Genomic DNA, 22620 nt, shown 5'->3' with positions numbered 1-22620 from the left:
ACCAATGCTTGTCTTGGTAGAATTACCGTAGTAATATAAGCCAAGTGATTAAGCCAGTGTCATTTAAACAACTCCCCGGTCCATCATGATCGCCTTCTTGGTATATGCACCGCTGGTGATTGTTAAGTAAGACCCCACCATATCATCTCAATAAAAAAAAAAAAAAAAAAAAAAAAGCTGGCCAGGCTGTTAAAGGTTAAAAAGAACCGATACATCTTAAGATAGGATTCATTGTCCTCTCACTCTGTTGGTTTAGACATATTCAATTGTAATATATATTTTCATTATATTCGAGATTTACATTACTGTTGCGGGTGGTCCTAATAAAGCAAAGTAAATGCACGTGTGCTGTCCTGTCCAGTTCTTGATCTGAGCGTTTCAGACAGCTCCAGTTCGCCTTCATCCCCAATTGAATTCCAACTCAAGTTCAAATTACTCAGAGTTGTGTTTGTCTTAAGTGCCTCTGAGAGTGCCAGAGCCCCCTCATTCCTAATTGAGTTTCTCTCCAAGTCCAAAGTAGTCAGGGTCGTGTTTACCTTGAGTACTTCTGAGAGTGTCAGGGCTCCTTCCTTCCCAATTGAGTTGTAACTCAAGCCCAAAATAGCCAAAGTTGCGTTTACCTTGAGTGCCTCTGATATAGCTAAAGTCCCTTCGTTCCCAATTGAGTTCCTCCCCAAGTCCAAAGCTGTCAAAGTCCTGTTTATCTTGAGAGCCTCTGAGAGTGCAAGGGCCATTTCATTCCCAATTGATCTACATCTCACATCCAAAGTGGTTGAGACTGTGTTACCCTTGAGTGCCTCTGATAGTTCTCCCGTAATTAAGCTTTCCCGCAAGCCCAAAGTTTTCAAAGTCGAGCTAGTCTTGAGTGCATCTAACAATACTAGGGCTCCTTCCTTCGTAATTGCGTTGCCCCGCAAGTCCATAATGGCTAAAGTCGTATTGGCCTTTAGTGCCTCTGATAATGCATAGGCCCCTTCATCCCCAATTAAGTTACACCTCAAGCCCAAACTTGTCAAAGTGGCATTTGCCTTGAGTGCCTCTGAGAGTACCAGAGCTCCTTCATTCCCGATCGAGTTGTCCCTCAAGTCTAAAGTAGTCAAGGTCGCGTTGCTTTTGAGTGAATTTACAAGCAAACGAAAGTCACTTGCTCCAATCTCTCGAGGTCTCATCTCAAAGAATAACTCATGGTGGTGTCGCGATTTTTTGTTTGGTAAGCTGGAAAGCTTGACGAGATCCGGAGGTAGTATAATATGGATTGCTTTTATGTTTTTAAGTTCTATGATACGAATAATTTTTTCATATTTCGTATTTGTTAAGAGTAATTTCCTGGTAATGCTTTCTTGAGAACTTCCAAGATCAAGCCGAAGAATCGATACACTTGAAATTCTTAAAGCATTCTCGAGTGCTTCAAGATAAGTCTTGGACCAATCCCACTCGAATGTGATGTCCAACTCGTAAATATGTTTTGCATTGGTTAGAGCACTGAAAAACTCATCCGCCGCGGTTATGGAATGCAATTTGATAACTACTTTGCCAAGGTGCGAATCATATTTGCCACCATTCATCTCTACTGTTTTTACAAACGCTTCCTGCTCTTTCTCTTTAAAAGGTGAACGATGGTGGTCAAGGCAAACCCATTTGATATGGCCTGCTTCTGTTCTGATCCTGTACAAGTTGCCAAGCTTGCCATCCTCATCATTGATTTGGAGGAATTTGTTCAGCCCTCGGAGATCTGCTCCCTCAAGTGCTTCACAGTCCTCGATTGTATTGATGTTGCTCAAGACTGGATACTCAACCGAGAGCGCTTTCATATAGTCGAGTGAGTAATCGATGCTCGCTTTGAGGCTAGGGGCTGGCCCTAGAGAGGTGGCCAAGGGCATTCCTATCTTGAGGCACTGTAAAAGGATGACCATGTAATTCCCATACTTGCGAAAGAACTCCGTGCTGTCTCGGATCTCATATCCTTCATGCCTGGCAAGATGGACTTGGTTCTGACGGTTCTTAATTGCTTTTACGGCGTCGTGATCTCCACATTCGCATAGGAAATGAAGGCGGACCTTGTTCCTCAAGACATTCATTGGGTCCCACTTGGTGCGGTCGATAGGCAAAACGATAAACAGCCGAGGAATCGGATACTCGTGTAACTCAAAGGTCTGGGCAAGGATAGCTTCAGCTTTCTGTTGAAGAATGACAAGTCTGTCGAGTGCTTGTTGTTGCATTTCAAGTAACTTGTCGTCCTTCTTCTTAGCTTCCAATTGCAATTTGATCACCTCATCGGTCTTCTCTTTTAGCTCCAGTTGCATTTTACGCATCTCCAGTTGCATTATATGCATCTCTACTTGTACCTTGTCCATCTTGCCTTGTAGTGTAAGGATCATGTCGCCCTTATTCTCGATCTTGACCATCCACTCCTTAATCTCGTCAGAGTAAGAGCTGAAATCCTTATTATTATGGACAGTAAGAGATTTGTTACTGTTGCTGGACTGTGGTACCTCTGTAATGACATCCAAGACCTTGTCAGGATAGAATGCAATACGTGGTGGTTCGATCCTAATAAGAGCATAAACAAAGATATATCAAATCGTGTTTTTTTTTTTTTTTTCTTGCCTGGACAATTGACAAAACGCCACGATAAAATAATAAATTTACTTGTTGCCATCAGCGTCTAAAAGAAATGGAATGAGATCTCCATCCAATTTGAATCGCTGTGCATCTGGAAACACGTCTCGAATGTCTTGCAAGCTCACATAGCACAACGAACTGTCATTGCTTGCACCGGTGGAAGCAGTTTTAACACAAACTTCTTCGGTTTTTCGGAATTTTTGGAATTGAAGTTCTGTCATCTCGGTGACGATTCGAAGAATGATGGAGATGCTGACAAGATGAAGAATCTCCCCTTCATTTCTCTATTTTATGTAATAGATGCAGTTTTCGCCGATCTTGCATGATTTCACTGGCTGGATTTCCATCCCAGAGTGCTGAAACTTTGTGTCCATATCCACACAAACTGAAAGAGGAAGTGGATTGGGAACGGAAATGTTCTTGAATGATGGTGCATTGGTTATGGCCAGCGATTAATGCCTTGTCCCGTACCAATTGAAGTCTGGATACAATTGAGAAGTATAGAACTCGAAGCATAAAAAAGCGCGCCTTGAGTTATAGAAATGAACAGCAGAGTCATATCAGCACACTTGATCGCTTGAATGATCAATGTCTGCAGGCCAAGGAATCGCCAACTCCTGTATTTATTATCTTGGTCGCCTTCAACCATAGCAGACAACAAGCGAATACAGACTACTTTTGACTTTGACGGAGGTAAATCCTTCAGAATAGCTCAAACTTAATCAAAAGGAGGAGTTGTCGAGGGCTTCTCGATAAACTCAAAGTTGACCAAGACGCTCCTGAATACGAATGCTTTTTGCAACGACTGCTTTACAGAAGATAGCTTGAAGTCAAATCTTGATCGAGCTATGCTCTGCTCTGTTCAAGGACTTCAAATAATCCATCAATATCAATGTATCAATAAACGGTCTGAAGAGGGTTTACCAGAATTGGTATGCTACGATAAATATGAAATATGCATAGCGCTGTCCGTCAATATCACCATTCCGCCAGCTTGCTCTCTAACTCAACTGAGAGAGATGTATCTGGACTAGCATGTTCTGGCTGATCACATAAGCTGCACAGGAGTAAAAAGAGCAGTATGACGGGATGCTTATGTTATCCATTTGAGTTGTAACCAAACAGGTCCTATTTCAAATCATGCCTTTCGCATGATTTTCCACTACACCTACATCTTCCTCAGGGTCTCATATCGGGCCGTAGAGCTTTTGAGAAACTGTTGTGGCAACCGATAACGGAACTTGTTTCATCCTCCTTGCTCCATCCCTTCTACTAGTATGAAGGAGATTGATTCGGGGAGGAGTGAAAGCAATTGTTCAGCAGTTATTTCGTGGACGCCTTGTTAAACCAATGATGTTGTCTCTATTTTCAACCTGAAACGTAGGCCTAAAGCCCTTTGCATCTAGGATCACCTCTACTCGCTATTCTTATGAAGTCGGACTGATATAAACTCCTTGTAATATAGTGAATAGCAGCATTTGTTCAGGCAAACGCGGCAGCCCAGTTATTTTATGATCTTGATCTCTTCCACCCTTTTGTCGTTCAGATAAGACGAGTGGGAGAGACTTGGCGATAGGACTACATGATTTATAATAAATACTTCTCGTAAGAGACAATAGTTTTCAAAACTCATTTGAGCCATCGTGCTTGAATGTCGATTCACGCGTGAGACTTTCCAAATTTGGATCGATGCTGTTTGCAGGCGATCATAAGAGGTAATAAAGTGAGAGATGAATAATGGGACTAGAACTTCCAAGAGTTCAGGGAACTGAAGTGAACATAAGAATCTGCATTAAAATGGATTCTAGGTACCGCAAGGACAGCAGCATTGTAGATTGTAGATACAAATCTAATTATGGCGCATCTAAAGAAAGAGCAGCAGTGATCTTTCCAGTTTTTGAACCGCCTTTTAATATATCACTTTGTTGGTTTGGATACCAACAAAGCAGCCTCTGGTTTGATGAGATTTTGACACTAACCTAGCGGAGCTTTTGAGCATTTCTGGCCTCTTTTCTAACGACTCTCTCCCTCCCAAAAACCAGTCGGGCAGTGTTTTCAACAACTCATCATACGATGACAACCGGCTGGACATTAAAGAGCAAAGAGTGCTTGAAAGTCGAGGACAGTAGAATGATATGGCACAAGAGCAAAAGGTTCGGATGCTATACGGGCTTTATATTTTTACGCTTTCCTTAAACCGAGAGTTTTTATTCTTTTTAAATATATTTGTAGTATGGCCAAAAAGCTATTTTTCACTTGTTGCAGAGATTCTTAGCTACCGAGAAGACTTTGCTAGCTTTCAAAAGTCCGCCTGGATCCTTGCGAACATCAGGGGTTTTGAACTCAGCCTTGAATTCCCAGGTGCCTTCCTCAGAACTAGGCACTTGAATCTCGAATTGGTTATCAAACTGAGGCTGATGCTTACCATCCTTATACCAGCTGCTGATGTAAGCCTCGTCTGAGGAGCGCTTAGACTGATCCGCACGGAACTGACCGAGTGGAATTACTTTGGCTGAAATTCCAAAGGCGGAAACATCATTTGCGTCGGCGCCATTTTTCTGGCAGGTCACAGTGACCTCATCCAACAAGCTGGCTTTTTCTACAAGACGGAGCCAGAGACCCTCCCTGCAGACGGAGCAGAAATGAGTTGAGCCCATATTACGCATCAGGCAGTATTCATGGTTGCTTCGCCAGGTCTTGCGGCCTTGAATGTCAAAGGTCGGGTAAGCAGAAATAATGTTATTATCAAAACGGTACTGGTCCTCGCCCATGAACTCATGCAAGGTCACGGAGCAGAGCTGACGGATGGGTCTCGAGGGATCTGTTTCGTTGCCATACTTGGCTCCTTGACGGAACTCAAGCTCATGAGCACCAGAAGATAAGCCTTCGTTCCCAGCCCATTCTGAGAAATCACGATCATAGCCACCGGGAGAGGTCCAGTTGAGTCGCTTGCCATCCAGGTAAGCCTCAAATGAATCATCAGTATCAACACCAGAGTGTGAAATCTTGAGAGACCAGCGCTTAAAATTGCCATCAGAGTTGAACTTGATCTTATATGGGCCTTCCTTGAGATCATACCAGGCATAGTCTTGAACGCGAAGAACATTCTTTTCCTCACGAGGGACAGCATCCGTAAGCCAGTGTTTCCACTTGATGTTATTGATGCTCCAGCGCTCGGCGTTAACTCCAGAGTACACCCAACCTCCATCGTACTCTTCACCGACATTGATGAGACTGTGGCCGAGTTCATGACGTAAGACCACTGTTCCTGACTTGTTGGAGCTTGTCGAGATGACAAACTCACCTCCTAAGCCTCCATCTAAGTAAATGAAGTAGTTTCAGTCGAAGGGATGGATAAAAATAAATATATATATATATATATATATATATAATGAATGGGTGGTTTGAAGCATCAGCTTCCGGTTCGTCATGAGACCATAGAAATAGCCATAAAATTTTTTTTTTTTTTTTTTTTTTTTTTTTTTTTTTTTTAAAGAATCTTACAGTAAGGGTCATTGCCAATCAAGCTTGGGAAATCGCAAGCGTATTTTCCGATGGCACGGCATGCCCCTCGAGCAGCTTCAGGATCTGCAGTGTAGATGCCACGGAGCTCTGTGCCATCTCTGTACAGACGGAAGCTAGTGTCTTTCCACTTGCCGTTGACACCAATGCCGCTCTCCTTCGAGGGCCTGAACAGAGCATAGATGTTGAACAAGGGCAAGTACGACTGGAATGTGTCACCTACAAACATGTCTAAGGAATGCATGCATCCAAAGATAAGAAAACGCGTGATTGATGAGAAGTTTATACAAGAACATGTTGTGGTAAAAAGAAATTTTAAGGTTGTCTCCAATCATCTCACTCCTTTATGCAATCTTATGCAGCTCTGAAGATCACCGCATGAATTACCATTGACAAGGCGTTGGATATCAGAAAAGAACTTTTCGCGTTCATCAAGGGTGTACCCATCACCCATGAAGACAATCGAGACGCGGTTCTTGTCTGGGCCACTATCGACAAGTTTGCGCTAGTTCATAAAAAAAAAAAAGAGGAAAAAAAAAAAAAAAAAAAAGAAAAGCACACCAAATACGGTAAGTATTTTTTCTCATTCAGGGTGTAGAAATCAATGTTACACTAATCAAAGTTTTCCCAGGAGTCAAGGGAAAAAAAAAAGAAAACGTTACCACTTCGTCGCTAGATTGCAAACCGTTTGGGGCCAAGGCCCGTTGGTTTTGCGTTTGCATCAGGGTTGATGGGAAATCAGCTTGATATTGATACGCATCCACCACATCATCGCATTCAATTTTCAAATACTGCTTTTCGATCTCAGCCAGCCCCTCCTTCATATTCGTATTCAATTCCAATAAGTCAATGTTTAATTCAGATCTTGTACTCTCCTGGGTTAAGAAGGATGGACCATGATGGTGATCACTCTCGTCATGAGTCTTGCGGTTGATAACCTGGGCCCTGTTACCGCGTTTGTTGATCGGGTAAAGGCCTCTGAAGGCTTGAGTCTCACCTCTGTCGAGGATGGTGCAGGTGCGGATACCATTGGGCATTGTCTCTTTTCGGACAAGTGTAAAGAATCCAGCAACATCGTTTTCATCATTAAGATAGCTGTAGGACCCACTTGCCTCTGCAGCAGAGATTGTCGATGCCATGGCCACAAGGGCAATGGCACTCGAGAGGATAAGACAAGTGCGCATTGTGTGTGTGTGTTTTTTTTTGTTCCTCGTTCTCTTTAATGGTATTAGTGAGGAGGATGTTTTTTTTTTTTTTTTTTTTTTTTTTTTTTGCTTCAAACAGATAAAGTGAGCAGATAAGAAGAGTGAAGAGTAAAGGTGAAAACCAACCTGAATGTCACAAGAGGATAAGAAGAAAAAAAAAAAGAAAAAAAAAAAAAAAAAAAAAAGCAATGTCAATGTAGCTTTGAAATGAAATGAGATGTGCATGCGGATCTACACAGATTTAAAGTTTTCTTGCTAAAATGAGCTAAAATAATTTCGAACCAACCTGGGCAGATTCCTGACTCCAATTGATCTTTTTTATCTCTTTAGTGGCTCTCTCTGTCCCTCTTGTTGAAGCATTTGCCTCGTCTCGTAATCCAAAAAACTTTATTTCACGCGTGAAGATGTTGCTTGTCTATGGAATAAAACTCTGGTTGCTCATCAAAGACATATAAATATAATATGTACTCCCATTTGTCTCTGTCTAAAAAGAAAAACCATGCATTGCCCGAGACGAAAAGTATGGCTGAAGAGATCGTCGGGACAAGAGTAAGAACCATCCATGATAGCCCTAATTGGCGTTCTCTTCAAAGACAAGAATTTTATCTTTATACAACTCCTTCCTATCATCATTTGTTCAATCGGTAGCAATTCATATAGTTTTTCTGAATTGTTCTAATATAATTACAGCAATCACTTCAATGGCTATAGATAAAATCTATTGATTCTATCACTGAAAAGGGACAACGTGCGTTGAAGTCGTGCCCTGTGGGAGGGGGCCAAGGCGCAAGACTTTTTGTGTACGACCTTGGCCTATCCGCCAAGCCTCTTGGCCTTCTGTTAAATGGATACGAATGTACATATTGCCAGTGGTTCAAGCGATACCAGTAAGCCAAGTATAAACAAGTTTATCAAGCCAAGTGATCTGTCCACGCCAGGCAAAAAGCAGCTGTTGAAGAGTCGACCAGTAAGAGGCTCCACGAAGACCTGGAAAAGTTGAAAAAAAGAAATAAAAAAAAATGATCGGGTGCATCTCTTGCTTGAAAAATGGAGAAGAGGAAAAGGGAAATGAGGAGCCATTTCATGTCATCATCCCTCGAATTGCCTCCGAGATGACAGAACTTCAATACCAACAATTCCGGAACGTCAACAGCGGCCTCATTGAAGAAGTTTGTGTTAAAACCGCTTCCACCTATGCAAGTAATGGCGGCCCATCATACTTTGTGAGTTTGCAAGACATTCGAGACGTTTTTCCAGATGCATTGCGATTCAAATTGGATGGGCGTCCTATTCCATTCCTTTTGGACCCTGATGGCAACAGGTGTGTTATTTAATGACAGTTCAAGGCGAAAGAGTGAGACAGCTTTATCAACTCCGATTTTTTTTTTTTTTTTTTTTTTTTAAATAGAATTCAACCTCCACGCGTCGCCTTTTATCCTAGCAAGGTCCTGGACGTCATTACAGAAGCACCGCAGTCCAACAACACTAATCATACCAACGCCAACACCAACACCAACACTAGTACCAGCACCAGCAACAGCAACAGCAATAAGAGTAACGGTTTCGCCAACATTAGCAAGTCGGCAGATATCGACCCTCAGAACTCTCTTTCGCCGTTATCAAACTTAGTTCAAGCTTTCAACTCATATCTTGCTACCCACAACGACGCACAAATCGAAATTATCAACTCTAGCCTTAAAAAAGTTGCAGAATTGCTACAGCAAGCCCAAGACAAGAATGACAAGATACCCAAGTTACAAGCGGAAGCGAAAGAGAAGGAAGGCGAGATATTAAAGTTACAAGCAGAATCTAAAGACAAGGATGACAAAATCCTTAAACTGCAATCAGAAGCTGAAGAAAAGGATCGCGAGGTGCTCAGGTTGCAATCCGAAGCTAAAGATAAGGACGATGAAATACTTAAATTGCGGTCAGAAGCTAGAGACAAGGATGACAAGGCACTTGAGCTGCATCCGGAATTTAAAGAGAAGGACAACGAGATACTTAAACTACGATCGGAAGCAAAAGAGAAGAAAGATGAGATGCTTAAGTTGCAATCGGAATCTAAAGGCAAGGACGACAAAATCCTTCAACTGCAATCGGAGGCTGAAGGCAAGGACGACAAGATACTTAGACTGCAGTTGGAAGCTAAAGAGAGGGGCGACGAGATCATTAAACTGCGGTCGGAGGCTAAAGGGAAGGATGAAGAGATATTTAAACTGCAGTTGGAAGCAAGAGAGAGGGGAGATGAGGTACTTGAACTCCATTCGAAAGCTGAAGAGAAGGACGACGAGATACTTAAATGGCAATCGGACGCTAAAGAGAAGAATGATGAAATACTTAAATTACAATCGGAAATTAAAGACAAGGACAACAAGATACTTAAACTGCAGTCGGAAACCGAACGCAAGGATAACAAGGCGCTCGAACTGCATCCAGAAGCTAAAGAGAAGGACGACAAGGTGCTTAAGCTGCAATCAGAAGCTAAAGAGAAGGACGACGAGATACTTAAACTGCGGTTAGAAGCTAAAGATAAAGATGGCAAGGTACTTAAACTTCAATCTGAAGCTAAAGACAAGGACGGCAAGGTACTTAAACTGCAATTGGACGCCAAAGAGAAGGAAGATAAGGCACTTAAGCTGCAATCAGGTTCTAAAGAGAAAGACAAGGAGATACTTAAACTGCGATCGGAGGCTAAAGATAAAGATGGCGAGATACTTAAACTGCAATTGGACGCTAAGGAGAAGGACAACAAAGCGCTTAAACTGCAATTGGAAGCTAAAGAGAAGGACAACAGGGTGCTTAAACTGCAGTCAGATGGTAAAGAAATGGGCGCCAAAATGCTTAAGCTGCAATTGGAAGCTAAAGAGAAGGACGAAACGATTGCAAGTCTGCGGCATCAGGCATCTCAAGGACTTGCCATCATTCAGAGGAAAGTTGAAGCTATCATTGCGCAGAATTTTGAGCTACTCGAGTACCCAATCCCTCGGCTATTTATAATACTGCCTGCCGACAGCATCAATGGGACAAAACGAATGTACTGAAGAACAAGTTCCGTCTTCATTTCCTTTGTGAATGTGAAGATCATACTGCAGAGGCAACCAAGAACAGACGAAGCCAAATTCATATTGGCAAGCATGAAGGATATGAAGTTCGAAATAGCACGGAGTTCTTCCGCAAGTATGGGAAACACATATTTATCCATTTACTGTGGCTCAAGCTGGGGATTGAAACGCCCTCGACTGCTTCTCTGATATCAGTCCCAAAGCTGCTCGATGCTGGCACCAATTATTCAATCAAATATATGAATATGCTCTCTAAGGAGGTCCCAGGCTTGAACAGTATTAACAAAGTCGATGTCTATGAGCCCCTTGAGGGAGCAGATCTCCGAAATTTGAGTACATTCCTTCAAACCAACGATAAGGAAAAACAACTTGGCGGTTTGTACAGAACTACAACTGAAAGAGGCCATACTAGGTGGCTTTGTGTCGACCATTACCGTCTAGTGTGTAAAGAGAAAGAGCGGGAAGTGTTTGTGAAAACAGTAGAGATGAATGGTGGCAAATATGACGAGCGCCTTGGCAAAGTAGTTGTCACATTAGGATCCAGCATTAGGGCCGGAGAATTCTTCAGTTCCCTGGCCAGTTCAGCACATGTTTACGAGTTGGATATCACATTCGCCTGGGACTGGTCCAAGGCTGACCTTGGTGAGCTAGAGAATGTTCTGAGAGGGTCGAGTATATCTATTCTTCGGCTTGATCTCGGATGGGACCAAGAAAGCATTTCCAGGAAAAAAACTTCCACCATATATGCGATATGACTTACTCCTTCGGATCATAGGGCTTAGAACTATGAAAACAATCCATATTATACTATCCCCCGAGCTCACAGACCTTTGCACTTTACAAAGCAGGAAGCCGCCACACCTTCATAACCTATCCTTTGATATGAGGCCTCGAGGGCTTGATGTTAGTGAGCTTCCAGTACTTTTAGGCTCACTCAAGGATTTGAACATTTTGGACTTGAGATATTGCGCTATCGGGGATTATGGAGTTCTTATACTCTCAGAGACATTCAAGTCCAACACGACATTAGTGGATTTAATATTACGATCCAACGGCATTGATAACGCTGGAGCTTGTGCACTCTCAGAGGCGCTCAAGGTCAATAAGACTTTGCTCACTTTGGACTTACAGTTCAATATGGTTGGGCATAAAGGAGCTGTGGCACTGGCAGAGGCACTCAAGGTCAACAGGACTTTGAAATATTTGGACTTGAAGCACAACGCAATAGGAGGGTCGGGAGTTTTTGCGCTGTCAAAGGCACTCAAGGTCAACAAGATTGTGGCTTTAAATAGATGATGGATGCATTGGTTGATAACCAATTTTGAAATCTAAATAGTCTTGAGGCAGTTAAGGAAGATAGCTCAGTCTTAGTAAACAACTTGCTGGCAGGAGTCAAGCTTTCTAAGCGATGTTGCTTTTTTGATCTTTCGATGTTGACTCTTCCTACTTCCTTTAGAAGAGTTTCAAATATGCTAATGTTGAAGGTCCATTTTATTTAATATTTTTTAACTAAGGACTGTGCATAGCCTTATGCTGTAGAAAATAGGCCGTGTATGATCATCAAATAGGGCAATATCAAGGCAATAAGGCACTAGTTTATCGTGTCTCTCTGTAGGGTCGCAAGTTGTCAAAGTAAGCTCTCAAGGTATTTTGAGATGTTTATTATATTAGTCCAGCGAATGTAGAGCAGAAAGCAGAGTTGAGTTAGCCCACCACCAAGCACCGAAAGCACATCCCTCACAATAAGGAGGTCACCAGCCTCATCTCGGTCTCTACAGAGTCAACATAGGGTTAATGCGATTCAGGATATATACCCCCCATAATTTACGGTCATGGAAATGTGTAAAACAAGAACACAGCGTTACATCAGAAATTCTTCCAAAGCACGTCAATGGAAGCCCCTTGCCTCCATTCGAGATAGGGGGGAGAATCTGTGAAGGAGCGGCTCGTCGTTATGTAGAGCTCTGGGACCAGTGTGATCGACAGTAACTAAGAAGGTATTCTTGATGAACATGGAGTGGGGTTGTTGTAATTAGCAGAATCCGAAGGATAGATGGAAAGGGATAAAAGGGTGACCTGACTCTTTATACCAACGAGGGCCAAACTGAAACTTGATATCCTCGAGAAGAGCTACCATTATGTAAGAATGGCTAAGGACAATCAATTATGGCCGGTGGATATCTGGCGAAAGCGAGGCGTCTGTAAGGGCGGGAAATGCCACTTAGTTTGAGGAAGCCACAGCAACCCATTAGCTCATCAAACAAAAAAAGAAATGATGCTGAAGTTGTTTGGTCTTTTGGCAACAGCTCAAGTTACAACTGCTTCGTGAGGAAAACTTTGGTGGTGAGTGAGCTGAATTTTCATTCAGAAGTCAGAGATGGCAGGAGTGAAATGTATGTACTACAAGTGAAAAAAAAAAAAAAAAAAAAAAAAAAAATCATCAATGCCTTTGTCTAACTGCCATTGAGAGCGAAATCATTCATTTTCCTCAAGATTATTTTTTTTTTTATATTCATGACAAGGATATGGGGCCAAAACCCTGCTCCTCTTTCACATTCTGATACAACTCTACAATGTTATGCGTTGCCGGAGCACATTATCATATTGACCTTTCAACCCAAGTTACTAATATCTCTCTTCTAAAAGCTTCCGCTTCAGAATGAATTTCTTTTTATTCCGTTTTCGAGTATGCCATAAATATTTCCTAGCCCACCATGTAAGCGCGATAGTTCAAGTGGCAGCTGAAAGCTTCTCCTTCTGATGAAGTGAACTGTAGAATTACTTGTAGCTCTATTGACAAATCCCCCCTATCCGCCCTAACTAGTCAAGAGAGAGGAGAGGTAAAGACAAAAAGATCGATGAAGAAAAGCAGGCCAAGGATCAAGGTTGCAAATGATGAGAGTTCTCATCTTTGATTGAACAACGAGTGCTTTTGACCTTGCCACAAGAAAGGAACTATCTTTTCTACTTCGAAGGATTGTTGAACCGGGAGTGCTTCTGGATGAAAAGGACTTTTGACTTCACGGCACAGATTGAGAGCAACGCCTTCGCTCCTCCCCTTGAAACGAAGAGATGGCAAGATTCTTGTACTCCGTGGCGAAGTAGAAGAAAAAAAAAAAAAAAAAAAAAAAAACCCCATACTCATCATCCCTTGAATCATCACCAAAATGACACGACTTCGATACCAACAATTCCGAAATGGCAACATCATTGAAAAAGTTAGTGTCACAACTGTTTCCACAAGTAATGGGAAATCGTCATGCTATGTAGGTTTGCAAGACATTCAAGACGTGTTTCCAGATGCATTGCGATTCAATCTGGATGGATGTCCTATTCCATTTCTTGTAGACTCTAATCACAACAGGTATATTTTTGTTTTATCATGGCGCCTTATCAATTGCTCTAGACGGGAAATGGAAGAACCCAGTGAGATTCATATCTTTTTTTTTTTTTTTTCTTTTTCTTTTTTTTGTTCCTCTACCATATTAGAATCGAACCTTTGCGCATTGCATTCTACCTTGGCAAGACCTTGGACGTCGTTACAGAGGTACCACAGCCCAGCAGTAGTTGCAGCAGCAGCGACAGTGATGTCATCGCCCATTTACTGGCATCGACAGAGTCGGAAAACCTGGCCCTTCAGGACCCTCTTTTGCCATTATCAAGTGTTGTTCGACCTTTCAACTCAGCTCTTACTGCAGGTAATAACATACAGACTGCGGATGATGTCAACTCTAACCTGAAAGAGATGAAGTCCCAAGCAACCAAAGAAAAGGACGAAAAGTTGATTGAGTCGCAATTGGAAGCTACAGAGGAAGATGAAATGATCAGTAGCTCGCAACATCAAGCCCTCGACAAACTTGCCATCCTCCAAAAGCATGCTCAAGCTATCCTCATACATAACCTTGAACTGCATGAGTACTCCACTCCTCGCTTATTCTTAGTTTTGCCTGTCAACAGCGCCAAGTGGGACCCAACGAATGTCTTGAAGAACGAGCTCCGCCTTTATTTTCCATGTGAATGTGAGGACCACTCCGTAGAGGCAAGCAAGTGCAGTCAGAACGGAATCCATACAACTGAACACGGTGGATATGAGATCCGAAACATTACAGAGTTCTTTAAGAAGTATGGGAAATACATGGCCATCCTCTTACGGTGGTTCAAGTTGGGGATGGGAACGTCCTTATCTGCTTCTATGGCACCAGTCTTAAATCTACTGGATGCTGGTATCGATTATTCGCTCGCCTATATGAAAGCACTCTCTGCCGAGTATCCGGCCTTGAACAACTTCAACGCAATCGATGACAATGAGGCACTTGTAGAGGCCGATCCCCAACAGCTGGGCACATTCCTTCAAATTAGCGTTGGAGACAGGCAACTTGGTGACCTGTACAGAACCACAACTGAAAGAGGTCATGTCAAGTGGGTTTGCGGCAAGCACTATCGTTCAACATACACAGAGGAGGAACAGAAAGCGTTTGAAGATATTGTGGTGATAAATGGTGGCAAATATGATTCACAGCTTGGTAAAGTGGTCATTAAGTTGGGATCCAGAGTCGGAGCTAAAGAATTCTTCGATGCCTTGGCCAAAGCAAAGCATGTTTACGAGGTGAATATCACATATGACTCTGAGTTGAGTAATAATTTCCTCCGAGAATTAGAGGGGGCTCTAAGAGTATCGAATGTATCGGCTCTTCAACTTGATCTTGGACTATCTCAAGAAAGCAACAAGGGCAAACCTCTTTCAACATCCACGCGATATGAAGTACTTGCACGCATCATAAGACTTGGTAGTATGAAAACGATTCACATTGTACTCCCTCGATATCTCATACAGCTTTCCGATTTGCCGACCAGGAGACCATCACATCTTCATAAGCTATCCTTTGAGATAACCCCTATAAAGATTTATCCCAATGATTTTCAAATATTTGTGAAATCACTCAAGAACAACACGACTTTGACATATCTAGACCTAAGGTCCAATGCAGTTAAGGAGATAGGAGCCTTAGCGCTGTCAGAGGCGCTCAAAAGCGAAACGACATTGAAACATTTAACCTTGAGTGGCAACCAAATTGGCAACGAAGGAGCCCTTGCGCTCTCAGAGGCACTCAAGAGCAATACATCTTTAACCACTTTAAATTTGGAGCACAACAGAATTGGGGAAGAAGGAGCACTAGCGCTGTCTATAATGCTCAAGGTTAACATGACTTTGACCGCTTTACGACTGAGGAACAACTCAATTTGGGACATAGGGGCTCGTGACCTATCGGATGCGCTTAAAGCTAACACAGCTTTGACCACATTGGACTTGAATCAGTGCTATATTGGGGATGAAGGAGCTTTGGCGCTCTCAGAGGCACTCAAGGTCAACACGACTTTGACCACCTTAGACCTGGAATGCAACTTAATTGGAGAGGAAGGAACGCTGGCGCTGTCAGAGGTACGCAGAGCTAACAGGACTTTGGCTGCTTTACGCCCGGGAAGCGGCTCAATTGAGGATATTGGGGCTCTTAGGATCTCAAAGACGCTTCCAGAAGCGCTCAAGTCTAGTACGGCTTTGACTACCTTGCGTTTGAAAGGCCATACAATTTTAAATGAAGAGGCCCTTGTACTGTCAAAAGCGCTCAAGGCCAACACGAATATAACCATCTTGAATTTGAGCTACAACACATTTAGTAGCGGAGGACTCTTTGTGCTATCAGAGGCACTCAAGACCAACACAAATTTAACCACTTTGAATTTAACAAACAGCTCAATTGGAGAAGGAGAAGTGTTAATACTTTCACAAGTACTCAAGACTAACGTGACTCTGGCCAATCTGGACTTGAGTTACAACAAGATTATGAGCCGAGGGGTTCTTACGCTATCGAAAGCGCTCAAGGTTAACACAGCTCTGACCACTTTGAGCTTGAGATGCAACTCTATCTGGAAGGAAGGAGCTATGGCGCTCTCGGAGGCGCTCAAAACTAACACGAGTTTAACCAACCTGGACTTACAGGGCAATTTAATTCGGGGGGAAGGAGCTCTTGCATTATCAGAGGCACTCAAGACCAACACGACCTTGACCGCCCTGCGCTTAGGGCACAACGCAATTGGGGCTAGAGGAGCTCTGAAGCTTTCAGAGATGTTAAGGATTAATACGACTTTGACCGTTTTGGACTTGAAAGGCAATGCGATTAGGGAGGATGGGGCTCGGGCACTGTCAGAAGCACTCAAGGCCAACAAGGCATTGACCACTTTGACCTTAATTGGCACCTCGATTGGGGAGGAAGCAGTCATTGCATCACCAGAAACACTCAAGACGAATACATCTTTGACTGCTTTGAATTTGACTTACAATTATATTGGGGACGGAGGGGCTCTTGCACTCTCAGAGATGCTCAAGGCTAACACCACTCTGGCCAACCTAAACTTAATGTCCAACTTAATTAAAGAGGAAGGAATCCTGGTGCTATTAGAGGCACTCAAGGCTAACACGACTTTGACTGCTTTGACCCTGGGGGGTAATCTAATTGGGATTAAAGGGGGCCTTGCATTAGCAGAAATGCTCAAAACGAACTCCGCTTTGACCACTTTGAACTTGTGGCGCACCTCATTTGGGGATGGAGAGGCTCTTGCCGTCTCAGAGGCACTCAAGACTAACATGACATTGGCCACTTTGGATTTGGGGAACAACTCAATCGGGAAGGAAGGAGCCCTTGCACTGGCGGAGGCACTCAAGGTTAACACGGCTCTGACCACCTTGAACCTGAGTGGCGGCTCAATGGGGGTTTACAATGTAATTGGGGAAGAAGGCTCCCTAGCACTGTCAGAGGCCCTTATGGCAAACACAGCTTTGACCCTTCGTTTGGAGTGACATTTCAATCGGCAGTAAAGGACCCCTGGCACTGTTAGGTGTTAAGGCCGCTCAATATCATCTGTTCGATTTTGATTTATTGTCTAATCCTCTTGGCTGGTTCAGCCATTGAAATGGTGTTGGGATAGTTATGTAGTCTAGGAAGATGGCTTAAATTAAATCTAACTTGTTGCACGCAAGTATTTATAATGATGTTGCTTTTATGATCTTTCAATGTCGGCTCTTTCGTTTCTCCTTGCAGGAAAAGCCCAACACGTCAAATGGTGTCAAGAGTCCATTCTATTTAATTTCAATGAGCGTCTTTCTACAAAGAAAAGTTATATGTAGTCATTAAACTGAGCAATATAGTACTTTTTTGTAACCATTCTATCCTTTGAGTTGAGAAACCGTCAAAGTATGTGTCCAAGTCATTTTGAAGTTTCTATCAAAGCAGCCCAAAGAGTCCACAGGCGATGTTGGGTAACTATCCCTTTATCAAATATGAACCACCTTATCATAGCTTGTAAGATAACTAGAGTACACCTTGCCTGACAGTTTTCCCCAGAGGAATTTGCGGCCCTGCAACAGAACCAAAGGCTCCTGGAGCCAACGGAATGAATGCATACCTCTACTTTGATCACAAAAGAGGATATCAGCATCGAGAACTTGCAGAAGTGTGTGTAGCAGCCAAAGCAGGGCCTTAACGAAGGAGCAAATCCACTGCGAAGTGCCATTTCATTGAGGACCGGCTAAAAATTGGATAGAGTAGGAACTAAAATAGGGCGACGTTTCCTAATGATACTATATCCAGCAGGAGTGGGGATCCTTGTGTCGAAAAAAAAAAAAAAAAAAAAAAAAAAAATTACAAACAGTCGTCGAGGGACCGTAAACAACCACAAGCTGAATTATACAAAGCCCAGCTAATTCCAAGCTCTCTGTTCTTGTTTATTATCTTTCCAATAACTATGCTCCTTCAATCACCCTTTGCTCTTAAACTTTCATTCCGATGAGATCCCATGAGGAGATATCTTTTGCTTGTAAAATTGTTAGAAATGCCACTGAACTGCTTTTTAGAAGGGAAAGCTGTTGGAAATGGAGACAAATGTTTGTCTTCGTTTTGTCATTGTTAAGATCTAGCACAAAATCAAGGTTGCCTTCGTTGGTATCCCGATTAACTAAGCGATGACTTGCAAGGCAGCACTATACCTGGTCAAAGTTTCCGTATAATAGATTCATGCTCTATGGAAGCACCTTAAAGCAGGAAGGATTCGAAACCAATGTTGGATGCAAATTTACGAGTGAATGTTCTGCGACGAGACGATAACTGCCCGCTCTTTGAATTAGTCCTAAAAGAATCCATTTTCAATCGAAGAAAGAGTAGCCCCAGCTCCTATTATCAAACGTCTAAGCTTAGCATGCAGATGCCTTTTTAAGCACTGTCAAATACAAACTGACCATCAACACTGTTCTTTCTTCGAAAGCGCTACATATAAAAGGACTGCATGTACAATGTCGCCTTGCTTTACGAAATTTGGGGTGCATGTTAGGGTATCTTTGTTTTCCATTGATTTCCCTTAACGCTTGAATGCTTCAGATCACTCGTCCTAACCGAATAAGAGAGAAGAGAAGACGAAGAGATGGAGACAGGACATCCAATTGTTAACTTCCACATTGGGTCAACCAATGCCAACTGCCAACTTGAGACGAACAAACCAAATGTGAGCCCAGCATGAAGACAGAGACCAAGGAATGCCTCCAAGAAAACAGTTGTCGCAAAAAGAAAGCATCATTCATGCTCAGGAGCGCTTTTTGTTGGATTTGGGATCATCGAAAAACTTTCTACAGAAACAGATTGAACAACTGCATAGCATCTTTGTCCATCTGTTCTTTGCCAGGGATATATACAGTAACCGTACTTTCTTGTACTCTGGAGATATCCTCAAAGAGGAAAAGGACACGGCGCTGATATGACTGCGCTTCACATGTTAATTGTTCAAAACGCGATACTTGACATACTGATGGACAACACTCCCGGAAAAGTATTACAAATTCTTTCTTTTTCACCACGAAATGGCAAAGCCGGTCGGTTGCATTACCTGTTTAAAAAGAGAAATGGGAAAGCATTTCCTCTCGACTGCATCAACAGGTCCGAAAGGCCAACAGCGACATCATTGAAGAAATTTGTGTTAAAAACTCTTTCACCAATGCAAACAATGGCAGCTCATCATGCTTTGTGCTTTTGCAAGACATTCAAGAGGTGTTTCCAGATGCATTACAGTTCAACATGGAAGGACATCCCATTCCATTCCTTTTAGGGCCTGATGGCGACAGGTGTGTTTTTTTTTTTTTTTTTTTTTTTTTTTTTTTCATGGTGCCCTTATCAATTGCTCTGGAAAGGAGAGGAGAGGACCATTTAAACATGTCTTTACCTGTTCCATTAGAATCGAACCTCCACGTATTGCATTCTATCCTTACCAGATTCTGGATATCATTACAGAAGTACCACAGTCCAGCAGTGACAACGGCAACAGCAACAGTAACAGCAGCTCCATTATCCATTTGCCGATATTGGGAGACTCCCTTTTACCATTATCGAACTTGGCTCAACCCTCCAACTATTCTCATACTGTTCACAATAGCGTCCAAATCGAAAATATCAGCCCTCAGTATGAAGAGACTAAAGAGTTGCTTCCGGGGGCCAGAGAGAGGAACGACAAGATATTAGAAGTGCAAAACAAGATGCTTGAACTGTAATCGGAGGTGCATAAACTACAGCTGGAGGCTAAGGAGAAGGATGACAAAATCAACTCACAACACTAAACCCTCAATAGATTTGCCATCATTCAAATGAAAGCTGAAGCTATCCTCAACCAGAACGTAGGAATACACGAATGTCCAATCCCTCGATTATTTATCGTTTTACCTGTCGACAGCTCCAAATGGGACCCAAAGGATATCTTGAAGAACCAGCTCCGCCTTCATTTCCTTTGTGAATGCGGATATCACACAGAAAAGACAAGCAAGGGTAGTCAAAACCAAAGCCATATTGTCAAACATGGAGGATATGATATCCGAAACAGCACAAAGTTCTTTCAAAAGTACGGAAAGTGTATGCTCATCCTTTTACAGTGGTTCAAGTTGAGGATGGGAACGCCCTCATCTGCTTCTGTGTCATCATTCCCAAAATTTACTCGACATTGATATTGATTGCTCAATTGACTATATGAAAGAGCTCTCAAAGGAGTATCCGGCCTTAAACAGCATCACTTCAATCGAGGACTACGCGGCACTTAATGGGACGGATCTCCAACAGCTGAGTACGTTCCTTAAATCCGATTACGGGAGAGGAACCTTGGAAATTTGTATAGGACCATGACGGAAACAGAACGTGTCAAATGGGTCTGTGTCGAACACTACCGTTCTACATATGGAGCGGAGGAACAGAGTGTGTTTGAAAATGTAATGAAGATGACAGGTGCTAAATATGACTCGCAACTTGGCAAAGTGGCTATCGCATTCTATTCCAGAAAGAGAGCTAGAGAATTCTTTGGTGCCTTGACCAATGCAAAACATGTCTACGAGTTGGATATCAAATTCCATCGGGTTTGGTCCAAGGCTGATCTTGAAGCATTAGTGAATGTTCTAAGAATGTCGAGTGTAATGATTCTTCGACTCGAACTTGGATGGGCTCAAGGGATCGTTGCCAGGAAACTACGTTCAACATATGAAGTATATGAAATCCTTGGTCATATAATAGAAATTCGCAAAATGAAAACGATCCGAATTGTACTACCTCCAGATCTCATCAAGCTTTCCAAGCTACCAAACAGAAAGCCACCACACCTTCATGAGTTGTCTTTTGAGATGCGGCCTCGAGAGATTGGAAATGATGATCTGCGGATACTTTTTAATTCACTCAAAACCAATACGACTTTAACGCGCTTGGAATTGGTTGATAAATCAATTAGGAATGAAGAATTTCTGGTACTCTTAGAAGCACTCAAGACCAATACAACTTTGACCGATTTATGGTTGAGATGGGGTTCGAACTCAATTGGGGATGAACGGACTCTGGCACTCTCAGCGGCACTCAAATCTAATACGACTTTGACACACTTGGAATTGAGCCTCAACGCGGTTGGAGATGAGGGAGCTCTGGCATTCTCAGTGGTACTCAAGAGTAACACGACACTAATCAATTTAAATTTAAATTGCAACTCGATTGGAGATAAAGGAGCTCTTGCATTGTCCGAGGCCCTTAGGGTTAACACGACTTTGACCGCTTTAGACCTGAGGAGCAACTCATTTTGAAAGAAGGAGCTCTGGCGCTGTTATATGCGCTCGAGACAAGCCCGACTTTGGCTACTTTGGGTTTGTGGGGTGGCTTTTTTGGAAAGAATAAAACTTTTACACTGATAGGGGTACTCGAGGGCTATGCGAATCCTTACTTGAGCTTGTACGACGACAGGATTGGGGATCAGGGAGCCCTTGTGCTATCAGAGGTATTAAAGAACGACACATATCTGGTCACTTTAGACTTGATTTACAACTCAATTGGGAATGAAGGAGCTCTGGCACTCAAAGGCACTCAAGACAAATACCACCTTGAGTAGTTTGAACCTGAGTTGCAACCCAATTGGATATGAAGGAGCTCTTGCACTGTCAGAGGTACTAAAGACAAACACGATGTTGAGAGATTTGGGCTTGCATAGCATCTGTGTTAAGAACAGAGCTCTAGTGTTGTCAGAGATGCTCAAGGCCAACACGACGTTGGCCTGCTTGTACTTGACAAAAAACTCGATTGGGAAGGAAGGGGCTCAAGCATTGTCAAGGGCACTCAAGGTCAACGCGGCTCTACGATCTTTGCACTTGGAGGGTAACACAGTTGAGAAGAAAGGGACCCTTGCACTGTCTGAGCTACTCAAGACCAATACAACTTTAAAATACTTGAATAGCAACAAGATTGGGGATGGGGGGGCCCTTGTACTGTCAGAGGCACTAAAGGTCAACGCAACGTTGACCTATTTCAGCTTAAATGGCAATTGTATTAGAGACGGAGGTGCTCTGGCGCTGTCAAAGGCGCTAAAGGCCAACATGAGTTTGAAATATTTGGAACTGAATGCCAACAAAATTAGAATTAAAGGAGCCATTGCACTGTCAGAGGCGTTCAAGGTCAATTCGACTTTGATCAGGTTGGGATTGCATAGTAACCCAATTGAGGATGAGGGAGCTCTTGGACTGTCCAAGGTACTCGAGGTGAAGAAGATCTATGGACGCTATTAGTAAAGAATGATCTCAACCAGCTCCTCTCATGCAGTATGCTTGTCCTTTCAGGATATTTATTTGTGTAGAAAACTGGAAATGGGTATTTTAC

General features: G+C 42.8%; 8 protein-coding genes across 8 annotated transcripts; 5 read left to right on the top strand and 3 right to left on the bottom strand.

Moving 5' to 3' along the window:
- Positions 1-320: 320 nt before the first annotated feature.
- On the bottom strand, positions 321-2919 carry BCR41DRAFT_420274 (hypothetical protein; the record flags this gene model as incomplete). Its single annotated transcript, XM_022029876.1, has 2 exons — positions 2650-2919; positions 321-2550 (listed from the first exon to the last, which is right to left on the bottom strand). Exons 1-2 carry the CDS (start codon positions 2841-2843, stop codon positions 321-323), a joined length of 2424 nt encoding a protein of 807 aa, XP_021883512.1. The 5' UTR covers positions 2844-2919.
- A 1900-nt stretch (positions 2920-4819) lies between these two features.
- Positions 4820-7373, bottom strand: BCR41DRAFT_319710 (IgA peptidase M64-domain-containing protein). Its single transcript, XM_022021364.1, has 4 exons — positions 6807-7373; positions 6532-6649; positions 6127-6375; positions 4820-5941 (listed from the first exon to the last, which is right to left on the bottom strand). The coding sequence occupies exons 1-4, from the start codon at positions 7326-7328 to the stop codon at positions 4875-4877; spliced, it is 1956 nt and encodes a 651-aa protein (XP_021883511.1). The 5' UTR covers positions 7329-7373; the 3' UTR covers positions 4820-4874.
- Positions 7374-7841: 468 nt separating this feature from the next.
- BCR41DRAFT_349003 (hypothetical protein) lies at positions 7842-8649 on the bottom strand. Its single transcript, XM_022023391.1, has 2 exons — positions 8050-8649; positions 7842-7889 (listed from the first exon to the last, which is right to left on the bottom strand). Exon 1 carries the CDS (start codon positions 8427-8429, stop codon positions 8190-8192), a length of 240 nt encoding a protein of 79 aa, XP_021883510.1. The 5' UTR covers positions 8430-8649; the 3' UTR covers positions 7842-7889; positions 8050-8189.
- A 483-nt stretch (positions 8650-9132) lies between these two features.
- On the top strand, positions 9133-9884 carry BCR41DRAFT_349001 (hypothetical protein). Its single transcript, XM_022023390.1, has one exon. It carries the CDS (start codon positions 9171-9173, stop codon positions 9867-9869), a length of 699 nt encoding a protein of 232 aa, XP_021883509.1. The 5' UTR covers positions 9133-9170; the 3' UTR covers positions 9870-9884.
- A 1115-nt stretch (positions 9885-10999) lies between these two features.
- BCR41DRAFT_244299 (hypothetical protein) lies at positions 11000-11803 on the top strand. The gene has a single exon (XM_022020145.1). It carries the CDS (start codon positions 11156-11158, stop codon positions 11705-11707), a length of 552 nt encoding a protein of 183 aa, XP_021883508.1. The 5' UTR covers positions 11000-11155; the 3' UTR covers positions 11708-11803.
- Positions 11804-13561: 1758 nt separating this feature from the next.
- On the top strand, positions 13562-17389 carry BCR41DRAFT_348998 (hypothetical protein). The gene is made up of 2 exons (XM_022023389.1): positions 13562-13775; positions 13901-17389. Exons 1-2 carry the CDS (start codon positions 13579-13581, stop codon positions 17265-17267), a joined length of 3564 nt encoding a protein of 1187 aa, XP_021883507.1. The 5' UTR covers positions 13562-13578; the 3' UTR covers positions 17268-17389.
- Positions 17390-20309: 2920 nt separating this feature from the next.
- BCR41DRAFT_244276 (hypothetical protein) lies at positions 20310-21682 on the top strand. The gene has a single exon (XM_022020144.1). It carries the CDS (start codon positions 20619-20621, stop codon positions 21555-21557), a length of 939 nt encoding a protein of 312 aa, XP_021883506.1. The 5' UTR covers positions 20310-20618; the 3' UTR covers positions 21558-21682.
- Positions 21683-22595, top strand: BCR41DRAFT_244273 (hypothetical protein). Its single transcript, XM_022020143.1, has one exon. It carries the CDS (start codon positions 21807-21809, stop codon positions 22527-22529), a length of 723 nt encoding a protein of 240 aa, XP_021883505.1. The 5' UTR covers positions 21683-21806; the 3' UTR covers positions 22530-22595.
- The last annotated feature ends 25 nt before the right edge of the window (positions 22596-22620 follow it).

Source organism: Lobosporangium transversale (genome assembly GCF_002105155.1).
Source record: "Lobosporangium transversale strain NRRL 3116 chromosome Unknown BCR41scaffold_9, whole genome shotgun sequence".
Classification (NCBI taxonomy): domain Eukaryota; kingdom Fungi; phylum Mortierellomycota; class Mortierellomycetes; order Mortierellales; family Mortierellaceae; genus Lobosporangium; species Lobosporangium transversale.
The sequence above is the reverse complement of the archived record's forward strand: the minus strand, read 5'-3'. Positions and strand labels throughout refer to the sequence as shown.